Source organism: Magallana gigas, chromosome 1 (assembly GCF_963853765.1).
Source record: "Magallana gigas chromosome 1, xbMagGiga1.1, whole genome shotgun sequence".
NCBI lineage: Eukaryota > Metazoa > Mollusca > Bivalvia > Ostreida > Ostreidae > Magallana > Magallana gigas.
Window position 1 is genome coordinate 66904198 of NC_088853.1, and position 16867 is coordinate 66921064.

Here is a 16867-nt window from a genome sequence, read left to right on the forward strand (position 1 = left end):
AATCCTCTTGTACACTAGTTGATGACAATGGCTTTTGACACGCATTTTTTATGTGCATTCCATGAAAATTTAACAAACTAATATTTTCCTTTTAAAAATGAATCACAAGAATATAAAGCAACCCGGGTCTTTTATATGGTCTTGCAGTTACTTAGATACATTAGCTATGTCATGTGGTGTAACATACTCCTTTCTTAATGAGATCGTAATGAATATTCATATCGCATCCAAAACGAGGCTAGCGTCGGTAACAACAATCATGGCTGATGAAGTGAAAGTAAAATCAACTTCGCGCGATTTGTCTGTTGTTCCCACTATTACGTTCGGTTTTGTGGAAGATATTGTTCGAAAGTGTAGCAAAAGTGATGGAGCAAAAGAAATCACCAAGGGCTACAAATACTTCAGTGAAAAATACGTCACAGATGTAAGAGGTAATTGCCTATTTTCGGTTTTGTACGACATGTAAACAAATCTAAGTTACATGTACTTTGTTTATAAACAGACAAAAATCTCCGGCTGTGTGAAACACGTAAATACTTAATAGATACAGAGATATCGCACAAATTTACACACAAATATATAGCCTAAGCATTGCAATGGTTGTGACAATATCCATATAACATACCTGGATTCGGTTGCACGAACGTCAGTTAAATTATATAAAGATAATATTATGTGTACTTACAACCTGATGTAGTCTAAATCAATTATGACTTTGAATTTTTAGTGTACGCTTTTGATGGTACTGATGGGTGTCTTGTAAGAGCGAAGTGCTTCAGATCTCAGAAGAAGAATGAGACCCCTCATGATGTGGAGGTTTTTATAATTAATATCATTAAATATATACAGTTGCAAATTTAAGTAAGCATATCTGTATACTTAAAACAGTAACACTAGGAACAAACTGCTTTATAAGTTTTTGTCATTTCTAACTAGCAAGAATACAATTATTTTTTCAAACTTTGACAATAATATATATGATATGATTCACAGGTAGTAATAAAGAAGGGGCCAGTATTTGGAAGGGAAGACAGCAAATGCTCCTGTGCCATTGGTACCTCGGGATCATGTGGACACATTGTGGGCCTTCTTTATTCTTTAGCCCACATGAAAGCGTCCAACCTTAAGGCGGTTCCTACAGATGTTGCCAAGACATCCTTGCCTCAAACTTGGCATATTCCGAGAGGTATATACAATTTATTATTACCTAGACCTGCACCCCTCCCCCTTTCAAAAACAATTGTTGAAATAATTAAAAAATAATATATAAATAAAATTATATATACAAGTATATACCTACATGTAACATGCAATATCTTAATATGGATATAAATATTTTATATCAATTTGTGTAAGATTTGATTATGTACATGTTTATACTAGTCATTCACAATTTTAGGGGAGAAGATCGGCAGAAGTGCCTCCACTGATGTCACAGTAATGGGATATTCTCCCAGCAACCCCAGGAAACCAACCAAGGGAATAAAGTCTACATTGTATAATCCCATCAACACCGAGTGCCTACCACTGGAGGAACTGTGTTCTGCCCTTTCAAACATTGATAAATCTTGTCTTTTTTTGTCAGTGGTAGATCCAGAACACCAACAGAAAGATGTCGGCACAAAGTTTGGAAATTTCCCAAAGGGATCTTCTTTAGCAACACAACAGAAACTTCACAGCGACTACATGCTGAACATCATGGATGCTGAAGACTTTCCACCTTTACCGGTGAGGAATGTCATGCGTAATAGTGTTTCTGTAGTGTTGGACCACAGTCGAACATTGAAACTGGAGTCGCTCTCAATCTCTGAGGTCCAGGCCAGCGAGATAGAAGAAGCCACCCGACTACAATCAGAGGACCCAAAGTGGCACAAGATTCGTCAGGATCGTATAACTGCTTCGGTAGCAGGTGACATTGTCCGCAGAAGAAAAGGTAAATATATTAGCATGATACAATAAAACGAACTTTAAAAATAATTGGCAATTTATTATGCAATGGTTAAATATGTATGAAGAAAAAAATAACATATCTGTATCTTTTCCATCAAAATGCTAATATTATCTATGTATGCGGTATAATAATGCTGAACTGTACACTGCAATTACTTTTCATAGATCCTGAACCACTTGTTGCCAGACTAAAGACAAGCCGCAAGGTTCTGACATCTGCCATGAGACATGGGTTAGCATGCGAAGCTACTGCTGCTCTAGCTTATGTTCAGGTAAATAATGTACCAACAACACTAAATTCATAAAATATTTTTCTTCACCAATTTTGTGTTAACCTTTCATAATCATAATTTGTTTTCATTAAAGGCAATGGATGAGGAGGTAAACATATATCCATGTGGTGTTGTGATTAGCCCATGGTCACCTTGGTTAGCGGCCACCCCAGACAGGAAAGTGTTCTGCCCTTCCCTGGATCCTCCTCATGGTGGTGCTGGAAATCAAGTGTCCAGTCAATTCATTAGCTGATTGTGTTTACCTGTCTAAGGATGAAAATAGTTACCATCTGAAAGAAACACACAAATACTTCCACCAGATAATGACACACTTAGGAGTGACTGGGCTGAAGTGGTGTCACTTCTTTGTGTGGACACCTGAGGAGTCACATTTGGAACTGCTTCGTTTTGATGCTGACATCTGGCAGGAAATGAAGGAAAAAATGGATCTGTTCTTTTTTAATCATTTTTTGATTTGAATGCATAAACATGAAATAAATTTCAATTCTTTTCACCATCAATAAGTACATTTTTGGTACAGTCAGTGTTTTAATAATTGTTATTAACTATATGTTTTCAAAAACTCTGAAAAAATTACTACTTATTCATAAAAGAAACTTATTAATGGTGGATTGATTTTGCAATTCAATGCTTAATAAATCTCTTCTTTGTTAATGAAAAAGGGTAACCACACACATTTCAAAGAAAATACAGGATTTCCATAGCCAGAGTACATTTTAATGCATATTTCATTCAGAATTGTGATGTATCTATCAGAAATTTGATAAATCTCTGTAGACAATTAAGAATTTATGCCCACTCTTTAACCAAAGGCCCTCTGAAGAGTGTCAGCAAGTTTGCAACAGTCCAAATCTGATTTATTGTCCCAACCATGCTAAGTGGAATAACACCATCAAAAATATGAAACTCTTTGACACGGCGAATATGGCGCTCAATGTGTATTCTAAGCTTAGCTATAGCTTGAGTCTCCTCAACCTCTTGCAGAGTAAATTGCCCCTGACTCATTAGAAAAGGTGGGGTATTGATACTTATCCCAGTCCCCTCTAAAACTTTGTTCAGTACAAACCCCTTGTCTGCCATAATGGAGTCCCCCTGGTCAAGTAAATTTAACAGACCACTAAGCTTAGTAATCTCTACATCTGACATGCAGCCAGTGTAGAGACTTGAAACAAAGGTAAGAGCACCATGAGGTGCTATTCCAACCAGTCCCTTCCATGTGTGTGTACTTTTGTATGAGGAATAACATTTAGAACCAAGCACTAAGGAGGAGGGTTTCTCAGTTTTAATTTCCGTACAATCGATTAAAACTCGTGTTGTGGGGTACAGCGTCCTAAAGCAATCGGGCATTTTCCTATCTACCTGTTCTCGAGATGGCCAAATATTAATACTGCCAAGAGCAAAATACAAAAAATTTGCCCAGGTAATGATTTTTCTGCTTACTGTCGAAACATGACAATTAAATCGAACAGCAAGATCTTGCGCCATCATACCACATTTGAGGCGGCACAAAAACATGAAGAATTCATCAATAAGAAGCATATTTCTTTGCCTACCAGTCAGATTTGGGTTACCAATAGCTGACATTTTAAAATAATGACTTGTCATGGAGGTAGCTGCTGGCTTAATAAATTCAAAAACAGTGGTAAAAACTGAAAATGTCATAAAACCAGTGTAGAACATAATCATTGAATTATCTTTAGAAAATCTCTCAACCCCAAATCTTTCTATGGCAAGCCTCTGCTGAAGTCTTTCAATGTTTTCATCCCGTTCTTTGATCATGCTTTCCAGCAGCTGGATTCTCTCTTTATCTGAAGTTACAGCCACATTAGCTTCTGCCAATGGACAGCTAAAAATTCAAATGTTGAAAATACTAAATCTAATTTTCTAATATTATGTGATACTTACATTACAGGCATTTTTCATATCTTGGACTGATGTTCCAGCATCAGCCCTTCAGAGAATGAGTCGTCCAGCGACCATCACATTTGGTGATAAGTAAATCATCAAAAATGTTATATTACAGTTGCAAACTGATTTTCTATTTCACAGCTTGACAACTGAATATTATTTTGACAATGATTTAAAACTGATGATCCAGCATCATTGCATTCTGACCAGCAGAACACCTGAAAAACTTAAACTTAATATTCAATTTATCAGCATATTACAAATTGATCAAATTGAATATTTGCACAGTTCAGTTCATTAAATCATAACTTATCCTTGATATGAAAGATTTAATATTTTCCATTTATACCTCTGTATAAATTTTGTACATATAATATTACAAAATATACGTGCTATTGACCTCATAGCCAGTAAATAGGTATATAATTATAATATCCCACACAGGAAGATGGATATTATAAAATGTATTATAATTAATTTACTCGATGACTTACCTGTTTTCATGGAGTAACCAATTAGATGAACCTAGCTCTTCGTCATTGTCGGTTGCATCATCATCAGTCTTGCGACGTTTCTGGGGGAGTGGAGTTTTAATGATCTGTCTCCTTTGGGTTGACTCCTTGCTCCAGTTAAATAACGATGGAACACTGCTTGGTCTGAGAGTTTTCCTCACTGGAGTCCATTTAAAATCTTCTTTTTTGAAGTGTCTCGAACAAACAACAGCTTCTTTTGAAATCTAAGTTTAATAAATAATGTAATACTGTAGGGGTTCAAAAAATTGAGACAAAATGTTATACTCTTCGTCCTGCCCAGTCTGATTATCCATTCCCTTTTCATTCCTTTCAGTTGTAGATGTTATAATTTGTAAACATTAGATATTATATATGGGTCTACTTCCTAGAAATATCCATAAAATATTCAGAATGTTTGTTGTGTTTATTTTTTTGATAATAGTAACACTGTTTTATCTAGAAAGAATAATCTAACCGTGCTGAGGCTACACTGGATCATTTTATCTATGTGACAAGAGTAACGCTACAGTACATGTACTGCATTCACCTGTTCACTACAAAATGTTAACCTAATGCATGCAGGTTCCAGTTAAATCTAATTTATAAAGATGTTACTCGTATCTTTATGTGCATATCAGGATAGATACGAGGCAAGATGGACATCAAATCACAGATAAGCTGATGTAAATATGTGTGACCTTGATTGTACAGTGTTGTAAACAAAGTTATTTCACCATTAAACCTTACGTTAAAAAGTGGCCCTGGGTCCCTTCTGATAGCATGAATCCATGATTTTCGGAGTTCATCATTGATGGGGATTTTGTGGAACGATAATTCCGGGTTTAAACGACCGTTGCCAGTACACTGAGGCAAGCAACAATGTCGATCGTTCTTCCCTTGCATTGCAGCCGCCATTGTTGTGCTTTAATCGATCAACCGACCTTAGCCTCGTTTTGAAATCAAACGCGGGGCTTATGAATATTCTTTGAAAATGGAGTATTCATACTCCTTTCTTAATGAGATCGTAATGAATATTCATATCGCATCCAAAACGAGGCTAGCGTCGGTAACAACAATCATGGCTGATGAAGTGAAAGTAAAATCAACTTCGCGCGATTTGTCTGTTGTTCCCACTATTACGTTCGGTTTTGTGGAAGATATTGTTCGAAAGTGTAGCAAAAGTGATGGAGCAAAAGAAATCACCAAGGGCTACAAATACTTCAGTGAAAAATACGTCACAGATGTAAGAGGTAATTGCCTATTTTCGGTTTTGTACGACATGTAAACAAATCTAAGTTACATGTACTTTGTTTATAAACAGACAAAAATCTCCGGCTGTGTGAAACACGTAAATACTTAATAGATACAGAGATATCGCACAAATTTACACACAAATATATAGCCTAAGCATTGCAATGGTTGTGACAATATCCATATAACATACCTGGATTCGGTTGCACGAACGTCAGTTAAATTATATAAAGATAATATTATGTGTACTTACAACCTGATGTAGTCTAAATCAATTATGACTTTGAATTTTTAGTGTACGCTTTTGATGGTACTGATGGGTGTCTTGTAAGAGCGAAGTGCTTCAGATCTCAGAAGAAGAATGAGACCCCTCATGATGTGGAGGTTTTTATAATTAATATCATTAAATATATACAGTTGCAAATTTAAGTAAGCATATCTGTATACTTAAAACAGTAACACTAGGAACAAACTGCTTTATAAGTTTTTGTCATTTCTAACTAGCAAGAATACAATTATTTTTTCAAACTTTGACAATAATATATATGATATGATTCACAGGTAGTAATAAAGAAGGGGCCAGTATTTGGAAGGGAAGACAGCAAATGCTCCTGTGCCATTGGTACCTCGGGATCATGTGGACACATTGTGGGCCTTCTTTATTCTTTAGCCCACATGAAAGCGTCCAACCTTAAGGCGGTTCCTACAGATGTTGCCAAGACATCCTTGCCTCAAACTTGGCATATTCCGAGAGGTATATACAATTTATTATTACCTAGACCTGCACCCCTCCCCCTTTCAAAAACAATTGTTGAAATAATTAAAAAATAATATATAAATAAAATTATATATACAAGTATATACCTACATGTAACATGCAATATCTTAATATGGATATAAATATTTTATATCAATTTGTGTAAGATTTGATTATGTACATGTTTATACTAGTCATTCACAATTTTAGGGGAGAAGATCGGCAGAAGTGCCTCCACTGATGTCACAGTAATGGGATATTCTCCCAGCAACCCCAGGAAACCAACCAAGGGAATAAAGTCTACATTGTATAATCCCATCAACACCGAGTGCCTACCACTGGAGGAACTGTGTTCTGCCCTTTCAAACATTGATAAATCTTGTCTTTTTTTGTCAGTGGTAGATCCAGAACACCAACAGAAAGATGTCGGCACAAAGTTTGGAAATTTCCCAAAGGGATCTTCTTTAGCAACACAACAGAAACTTCACAGCGACTACATGCTGAACATCATGGATGCTGAAGACTTTCCACCTTTACCGGTGAGGAATGTCATGCGTAATAGTGTTTCTGTAGTGTTGGACCACAGTCGAACATTGAAACTGGAGTCGCTCTCAATCTCTGAGGTCCAGGCCAGCGAGATAGAAGAAGCCACCCGACTACAATCAGAGGACCCAAAGTGGCACAAGATTCGTCAGGATCGTATAACTGCTTCGGTAGCAGGTGACATTGTCCGCAGAAGAAAAGGTAAATATATTAGCATGATACAATAAAACGAACTTTAAAAATAATTGGCAATTTATTATGCAATGGTTAAATATGTATGAAGAAAAAAATAACATATCTGTATCTTTTCCATCAAAATGCTAATATTATCTATGTATGCGGTATAATAATGCTGAACTGTACACTGCAATTACTTTTCATAGATCCTGAACCACTTGTTGCCAGACTAAAGACAAGCCGCAAGGTTCTGACATCTGCCATGAGACATGGGTTAGCATGCGAAGCTACTGCTGCTCTAGCTTATGTTCAGGTAAATAATGTACCAACAACACTAAATTCATAAAATATTTTTCTTCACCAATTTTGTGTTAACCTTTCATAATCATAATTTGTTTTCATTAAAGGCAATGGATGAGGAGGTAAACATATATCCATGTGGTGTTGTGATTAGCCCATGGTCACCTTGGTTAGCGGCCACCCCAGACAGGAAAGTGTTCTGCCCTTCCCTGGATCCTCCTCATGGTGGTGCTGGAAATCAAGTGTCCAGTCAATTCATTAGCTGATTGTGTTTACCTGTCTAAGGATGAAAATAGTTACCATCTGAAAGAAACACACAAATACTTCCACCAGATAATGACACACTTAGGAGTGACTGGGCTGAAGTGGTGTCACTTCTTTGTGTGGACACCTGAGGAGTCACATTTGGAACTGCTTCGTTTTGATGCTGACATCTGGCAGGAAATGAAGGAAAAAATGGATCTGTTCTTTTTTAATCATTTTTTGATTTGAATGCATAAACATGAAATAAATTTCAATTCTTTTCACCATCAATAAGTACATTTTTGGTACAGTCAGTGTTTTAATAATTGTTATTAACTATATGTTTTCAAAAACTCTGAAAAAATTACTACTTATTCATAAAAGAAACTTATTAATGGTGGATTGATTTTGCAATTCAATGCTTAATAAATCTCTTCTTTGTTAATGAAAAAGGGTAACCACACACATTTCAAAGAAAATACAGGATTTCCATAGCCAGAGTACATTTTAATGCATATTTCATTCAGAATTGTGATGTATCTATCAGAAATTTGATAAATCTCTGTAGACAATTAAGAATTTATGCCCACTCTTTAACCAAAGGCCCTCTGAAGAGTGTCAGCAAGTTTGCAACAGTCCAAATCTGATTTATTGTCCCAACCATGCTAAGTGGAATAACACCATCAAAAATATGAAACTCTTTGACACGGCGAATATGGCGCTCAATGTGTATTCTAAGCTTAGCTATAGCTTGAGTCTCCTCAACCTCTTGCAGAGTAAATTGCCCCTGACTCATTAGAAAAGGTGGGGTATTGATACTTATCCCAGTCCCCTCTAAAACTTTGTTCAGTACAAACCCCTTGTCTGCCATAATGGAGTCCCCCTGGTCAAGTAAATTTAACAGACCACTAAGCTTAGTAATCTCTACATCTGACATGCAGCCAGTGTAGAGACTTGAAACAAAGGTAAGAGCACCATGAGGTGCTATTCCAACCAGTCCCTTCCATGTGTGTGTACTTTTGTATGAGGAATAACATTTAGAACCAAGCACTAAGGAGGAGGGTTTCTCAGTTTTAATTTCCGTACAATCGATTAAAACTCGTGTTGTGGGGTACAGCGTCCTAAAGCAATCGGGCATTTTCCTATCTACCTGTTCTCGAGATGGCCAAATATTAATACTGCCAAGAGCAAAATACAAAAAATTTGCCCAGGTAATGATTTTTCTGCTTACTGTCGAAACATGACAATTAAATCGAACAGCAAGATCTTGCGCCATCATACCACATTTGAGGCGGCACAAAAACATGAAGAATTCATCAATAAGAAGCATATTTCTTTGCCTACCAGTCAGATTTGGGTTACCAATAGCTGACATTTTAAAATAATGACTTGTCATGGAGGTAGCTGCTGGCTTAATAAATTCAAAAACAGTGGTAAAAACTGAAAATGTCATAAAACCAGTGTAGAACATAATCATTGAATTATCTTTAGAAAATCTCTCAACCCCAAATCTTTCTATGGCAAGCCTCTGCTGAAGTCTTTCAATGTTTTCATCCCGTTCTTTGATCATGCTTTCCAGCAGCTGGATTCTCTCTTTATCTGAAGTTACAGCCACATTAGCTTCTGCCAATGGACAGCTAAAAATTCAAATGTTGAAAATACTAAATCTAATTTTCTAATATTATGTGATACTTACATTACAGGCATTTTTCATATCTTGGACTGATGTTCCAGCATCAGCCCTTCAGAGAATGAGTCGTCCAGCGACCATCACATTTGGTGATAAGTAAATCATCAAAAATGTTATATTACAGTTGCAAACTGATTTTCTATTTCACAGCTTGACAACTGAATATTATTTTGACAATGATTTAAAACTGATGATCCAGCATCATTGCATTCTGACCAGCAGAACACCTGAAAAACTTAAACTTAATATTCAATTTATCAGCATATTACAAATTGATCAAATTGAATATTTGCACAGTTCAGTTCATTAAATCATAACTTATCCTTGATATGAAAGATTTAATATTTTCCATTTATACCTCTGTATAAATTTTGTACATATAATATTACAAAATATACGTGCTATTGACCTCATAGCCAGTAAATAGGTATATAATTATAATATCCCACACAGGAAGATGGATATTATAAAATGTATTATAATTAATTTACTCGATGACTTACCTGTTTTCATGGAGTAACCAATTAGATGAACCTAGCTCTTCGTCATTGTCGGTTGCATCATCATCAGTCTTGCGACGTTTCTGGGGGAGTGGAGTTTTAATGATCTGTCTCCTTTGGGTTGACTCCTTGCTCCAGTTAAATAACGATGGAACACTGCTTGGTCTGAGAGTTTTCCTCACTGGAGTCCATTTAAAATCTTCTTTTTTGAAGTGTCTCGAACAAACAACAGCTTCTTTTGAAATCTAAGTTTAATAAATAATGTAATACTGTAGGGGTTCAAAAAATTGAGACAAAATGTTATACTCTTCGTCCTGCCCAGTCTGATTATCCATTCCCTTTTCATTCCTTTCAGTTGTAGATGTTATAATTTGTAAACATTAGATATTATATATGGGTCTACTTCCTAGAAATATCCATAAAATATTCAGAATGTTTGTTGTGTTTATTTTTTTGATAATAGTAACACTGTTTTATCTAGAAAGAATAATCTAACCGTGCTGAGGCTACACTGGATCATTTTATCTATGTGACAAGAGTAACGCTACAGTACATGTACTGCATTCACCTGTTCACTACAAAATGTTAACCTAATGCATGCAGGTTCCAGTTAAATCTAATTTATAAAGATGTTACTCGTATCTTTATGTGCATATCAGGATAGATACGAGGCAAGATGGACATCAAATCACAGATAAGCTGATGTAAATATGTGTGACCTTGATTGTACAGTGTTGTAAACAAAGTTATTTCACCATTAAACCTTACGTTAAAAAGTGGCCCTGGGTCCCTTCTGATAGCATGAATCCATGATTTTCGGAGTTCATCATTGATGGGGATTTTGTGGAACGATAATTCCGGGTTTAAACGACCGTTGCCAGTACACTGAGGCAAGCAACAATGTCGATCGTTCTTCCCTTGCATTGCAGCCGCCATTGTTGTGCTTTAATCGATCAACCGACCTTAGCCTCGTTTTGAAATCAAACGCGGGGCTTATGAATATTCTTTGAAAATGGAGTATTAGCAAACAGATGAAGACCAAATTGAAAATCAGTGTCCAAGTGTAAGCAAGCAATACGAAACACGTAAAGTGATTAAAGATAGCCATTCCTTGCCTTTTATTAACTTTAACACTTAAATATATTTGTGTAGACAGTAATTTCATAAAACAAAACATAAAGTGATAATATTTTCATATTATTCAACATAAAAACAAATTGTTCGTTAATCGCAGCTAGGTTAAGGACGCCCATGGATTACCGTATGAAATAAATGCACTAAAACGGACTTAATTTCAGACAAAGTATACAAACTTATCCAAATATGGCAATGATAAAGTTTATACATCATTATGTTACTACCAATCTCCCCTACATTTTTCACCGGAACACAGTCACGGCATCAGCTGTTTATCACGTGATACGCTAAAAATAGAGCAGCTACATATGACTTCATTTATTCCAAAAATTCAACGATATACGAATGAAATATTAAATTGTTGTTTATATCACTTAAAAGAAAATTAGTTGCTTAATCTAAAAAGTGCTGGGAGCAACTATAGCAGTACCAGCAACATGCTTATATTTAGCATTGATCGTTAAACTTTTAGAAATTTTGTCGATAACTGAGACAATTTATGTGTCAAAAAAATGTTTCCTTTCAAGCTACAACTTGCTCCTAGCACTTTTTTACAATCACTGGTATTTGATGAAAATAAAAAAGTTAAACACAATCCTTAAAATTGACGGGATATCGTTGAACTTTTGCAATTTTAGACAGATATATATGATTTAATGCAAATTAGCCGATTTTCAAACGCACTGATGATCAGGATCAAGGGCAGGTAATCTGGCCTTGTGAAGGGCGGAAAATTTAAAGATTTACATTATTAATCGTTCGTTGTTCCTTATCTGCACATTTAATTAACCTTTTGAACCTTTTAATTCGTAAAATTCACAGGAATATTACCAATCTATTATTTTTTTCAGTTTAAATAGAATGGAGAGATGAATTCCTCAATGCATCAGAACAGAATTAGAAAACCACATGCGCGGATCTAAGGTCTGCATTGGTTGGGGTCTGGTTTTCTATAAATGTTTTCCTTATATTATATAACTTCAGACTTATTTAAGTGTATAGATAACAGGCTAAAGAAAAGGAAATAAGAAGCCAGATTCACGTAGGATCGATTTTAAAAAGGGGGTAGCAGACTCATCCAAAAATTCTTGACAGCAAAAAAAAAATTCATTTTCTTTACATACTCTCAAAACAGTTCGGGGCAACTCCATGATAATTTGTTTCTTTATATGTAAATTAAAGAGAAATGTTTTCGGTGAGAAAAAGCGGGGGGACCAGTCCCCCCCCCCCCCATATTTTGCTACATGACTGCTTTAATCAACCCCTGCTTATTTAATTTATAATTTGATATTGTTATGGAAGTGTCCATGCGTGGATCAAGAGGAGGGGTCAGATGGTCCCAACCCCCCTGGAAAATGAAAATTTATTTAATTTACATAGTAAAATCATCGCAAATATGCCTCGGATCCCCCCTTCCGGCAATCACAATCATCCTTCTGACCCCCAGCCCCTAGAAAATTTTCTGGATCCGTGCATGGTGTCTCTGCCTCGTTCAATATAAATTAATCTTGCTTATAACTAAAAGAGTATCCCTACCATAAAGTCAGAATATTTTTTTCATCACATTAAGATACATAATTCTTTTAAAAAAACACTGATCCTCATATCTGTCTAGATTTTCATAAATAATTGAATAAAATTGTCATAAAAATAGTGCATACCATATATCAAATGAACACAAAATAAAGAAAACAATATATACTTTTATTGAAAAACAAAATTTCAAAACTCACAATTGTAATTGTTTTAAACAGCTTTAATTTTGTTTTAAATAATGTCTTAACACATTCAAAATACACCAAAGCATGATGATGAGCACTTTTTTATCCATCATGTTTATGCATTATCAGATTAATTTTTTATTAAATAGTCTGTAGAACACATGGAACATAAGGGTAGGGATGACAGGGTAACCTCAAGAGTTGAAACCACAAGAATCGACCTACAAAACCCATGTCGATAGGTGTTAAAATTAGCAGAAGTCCATGTATGGTTGAAATTAAAATTTGAAAAATCAATTAGCTGTGGGAACATATGCATAGCAAATACATCAATATTTGTTAAAAAATTACACTGAACATGCAGTATAACAACATGCAACATGCGTGGATCTTTACGACACCCCCCCCCCTTTTGAAAAATAAAAAAAAAATTAATTTACATTGTAAAATTATCCCAAATATGTCTCGGACCCCCATGGAAAACACAATTACCCTTCGGACCCCCCCCCCCTCCTCCCCCGGCTGGAAAATTTTTCTGGATCTGTGCATGTGACAAGATAGCAGTACAAAAACCAAACCAAATATCTTAGGTATAAACTATTAACACATATCAAATTGAGAAAGAAATATAGTGAGAGAGAGTCTGCTTTACTAAAAGTGTGATAGTAAATATTTAATTTCTTTTGATATACAGTGTACTGTATATCTCTTCTTGAATAATCTTTGACTAAATTACAATTCCTTTAGTTTCATTATTTTTCTATCAATGAATTGTCCATAATGTCACACATAAGCTGATGTATCTGAGCACAGTAACAATTAATCCAACATTCACATAACATGTATTTGTTACCTCAAAATTGTTTGTATGTACAATGTACATGTACATGTGCTATGCATCGAAACTTTACCTAGAAATGATCGAATCAATATGTATTTACATAAAGATAAACCATAACTCAAAAAAATTAAAGTGATTCTGTTAAAAAAAATTAAATCCTGAAAATACTCTATTATGAATATCATGGAACATATAATTAATACCCTAAAATTCTGACCTTATAATGTAATACATGTATGAAGGTCTTTCCAATTTTAAAATTAAAATCCTCTTTTTAGAAAATATATAAATAAATTGTAAAATAGCATATAAGTTTTACATTGGTTAATTAAAAAAATTAATCTGCTATAGAGGAAAAGTATATGTTATTGTAAGTAAATAACATTAACAAACCAGGTCAGTTTCAAGCTTGTGCCCCTTGAATATTATCTAACCACTATGCAGTCTGGTCTAAAGCAGCCGAGTCTGACCACCACATATGTTGGATCTTACTGGTTGGGGTTTATTATCAGATTATTATGAAGCATTACCACACATATTTAACACATCAAATATATTAATCATATAATTTTAATGCAGCACATACGAATATGTACAAATCTTTATGAATTTTTGAATTCATAAACAAAGCCATGGAAGACAATCAATATGATACAATATTGTTTTATAAAAATTAAGTAAAGAAATCCTGATGCATACATGTACATGGTGATTACATCATTCTTCACTTGTGTACAATGGGACCCCACTTGTTTACAGTGTATCCTATTATGTTGTGTATAAAATAGTTCAATACAAACTAAGACACACAAATACATATATGGCAAAATAACAAATAAGATTTAAAACAGTGTTATTGATATCTACTGTAAGCACAGATCCAGCAAAATGAATTATATCATCTAAGATCCAAAGTTGTACTGAAGTGCAAAACATGTGTAATCTGTCCATGCAAACATGCATGCACTTTGTAACATGTTACAGCATTCTACAATTGTATACCCTGGGAACCCCACCTCTTTCAAGTGCAATGTTTAAAGTGTCTGGTGTGTAGTTCAATGCACAAAAGAAATAAATATATAGCCTAATTAGAAATAAGAATTCAAAACAGCGAAGATGTGCAAAACAACACGTGTGTAGGTGCATGGACTGAAAAGAGCAAATGTTTTGAAAAGAAAAAGTCAACACGACATATCCTGTATTAAAACATACCTTCATTATCTCTTAAACGATGGTTGAGCTTTATTCTCCACTCTCGACGTCTTGCAGGCCATGCATCTTATGAAAATGTTGACACACTGCTGTCAGCTGTTCGTTACCAAAACAAGGCGAGTAAAAGCGCTGTGTTGACGCGGATGGTAAGCAAACGAAAGTGCAATTTTAAGAAATAAACGCCTTTAGTAACATATTTTCGATTCAATATTGTTTAAAATAAAATTCAAAATTATTATTTAAAGCAATCAATCGATAGATTTTAACAGCGATCACTTTACTATATCGAAAGTAGGAAAAAGATGACAACATGAATAATTGGCGGAGCTAACGTCATGAAATGTCACGTGATATTCATGAAGTGAAATTTATGGGAGGCCTTAACCTAGCTGCGATAGACAGCTTTCAATAATCTCCTTTTAATGAATCAACTATTGATAAAACGTGTTTAGCTGTCCAAATCTGTACTAAATGTTTTGTGAAGGATAAATGCTTGAAATAATTTTTTTTTCAGTGTGCATTAAGGAGACATTTAAATGTATAATTGTTCATATATACCAAACCTGTGTACCTTTACAAATAGAAAGGATTATCAATACTTATCCAAATAAAGATATGTGACCTTTTATTGTATAAACTAGCATAGAACAACCTTACTTGAACTTAATTTGCTTAATCAGTTAATCATTTAAGAAATAAACAACGTTAGTATAGTTAACATGGTGTTATGAATAGCAATTGCTCTGTTGGCATATTCTATGATGCGCGCTAGCAGAGCAGTTGCTATTCATAACGCCATGTTCACTAAATAATCGTTGTTTATTATTTATATTTGCGTTTTACCAGTCGCAAATACCCTGTATTAGCCTAGACCTTAGCAGTTAGCTAATGTATCAAAAATAAACATTCAAACTGTAATGCATGCTTTTAATTCACATTTTTTTGGTTAACAGAGTCAATGATATGTTATAACAGTAATTCCTTTAAAACTTAAATGTTATTATAAGACATGTTTTAATTAAATACATCAATTTCATGGAGTTAGAGAAAAACACATGATGTATCGTATAATGGTTTAAATCAATAACGTCATGGAAAAGTATACCTTTATAATGTCATAGTATACAGACAGAGCAATTGCGATTATATACAAATAATTGCAATTCCTCCGTATGGGCTCACAGTGGAAAAGAACAATGCATATGCAAATATAGTTTTTTATTTACATTCAGTGTATATTTCCCCTTATGTTTGCATTGGAGATCTGCGACGCTCAATTTTTTGTGAATACACTTTGCTAATTTATGCAATCTGAGCACAAATATAAACGCCCTCATGTGTTTTGAGTATCCTTATTTTTGCAAGATTTTACGAAATTTTCAATCATACCTAACTAATTTGAATTGTATTTTTGAAATACAATCATTATTATATATCAACTTAAAAAGGGGTTTTCTGCACAAAGTGGTTTTTTTATGTCGTGGAAGAAAACTAAAAAAGATGTTGATATGGGTTTCATGTTTCTTTCATATCCTGGATAAAAATAATTTATACCAATAGACATTAGAATGAAGCATTGAATGCTTATTTGGATATCCTGTAACACCCCAAGCAGTGCAGACAAATTATGTATCGATCGGTATTCATTATGTCTGCAACGCGTTGTGTGTCATAGGACCGACGACATCCAAAAATAAGCATTCAATGCTAAAATAGCAATATAACTTTGAATAAACATTCCATATTTGTCTCTTTATAACTTAGCTGTTTAAGTTTTTATCGTATATTTTCAAGAATACAACTACTCACTGTTTTGAATATTAAATCAAATG

General features: G+C 34.5%; 2 protein-coding genes, 1 long non-coding RNA gene and 1 pseudogene across 3 annotated transcripts in view; 3 read left to right on the top strand and 1 right to left on the bottom strand.

Annotated features, from left to right (window-relative positions):
* The window catches only part of LOC109618231 (scavenger receptor class F member 1-like), a 248321-nt gene that overhangs the window by 111945 nt on the left and 119509 nt on the right, over positions 1-16867 (top strand). The gene's annotated exons all lie outside the window — the stretch shown is intronic.
* LOC136276666 (uncharacterized) lies at positions 188-2560 on the top strand. The gene is made up of 6 exons (XM_066089302.1): positions 188-431; positions 728-816; positions 994-1186; positions 1400-1933; positions 2116-2222; positions 2317-2560. Exons 1-6 carry the CDS (start codon positions 209-211, stop codon positions 2473-2475), a joined length of 1305 nt encoding a protein of 434 aa, XP_065945374.1. The 5' UTR covers positions 188-208; the 3' UTR covers positions 2476-2560.
* On the top strand, positions 5655-9639 carry LOC136276655 (uncharacterized; annotated as a pseudogene).
* Positions 12952-15154, bottom strand: LOC136274089 (uncharacterized). The gene is made up of 2 exons (XR_010712379.1): positions 15036-15154; positions 12952-13203 (listed from the first exon to the last, which is right to left on the bottom strand). It is a non-coding gene; the product is annotated as an uncharacterized lncRNA (long non-coding RNA).

What these genes read in the sequence shown, in the direction of transcription:
- LOC136276666 (XM_066089302.1), top strand. Translation starts at nt 209, where the DNA reads ATGAATATTCATATCGCATCCAAAACGAGGCTAGCGTCGGTAACAACA. An exon ending in CATTGTCCGCAGAAGAAAAG is followed by an intron (nt 1,934 to 2,115) that starts GTAAATATATTA and finishes TACTTTTCATAG; the next exon opens with ATCCTGAACCACTTGTTGCC. An exon ending in CTGCTCTAGCTTATGTTCAG is followed by an intron (nt 2,223 to 2,316) that starts GTAAATAATGTA and finishes TTTTCATTAAAG; the next exon opens with GCAATGGATGAGGAGGTAAA.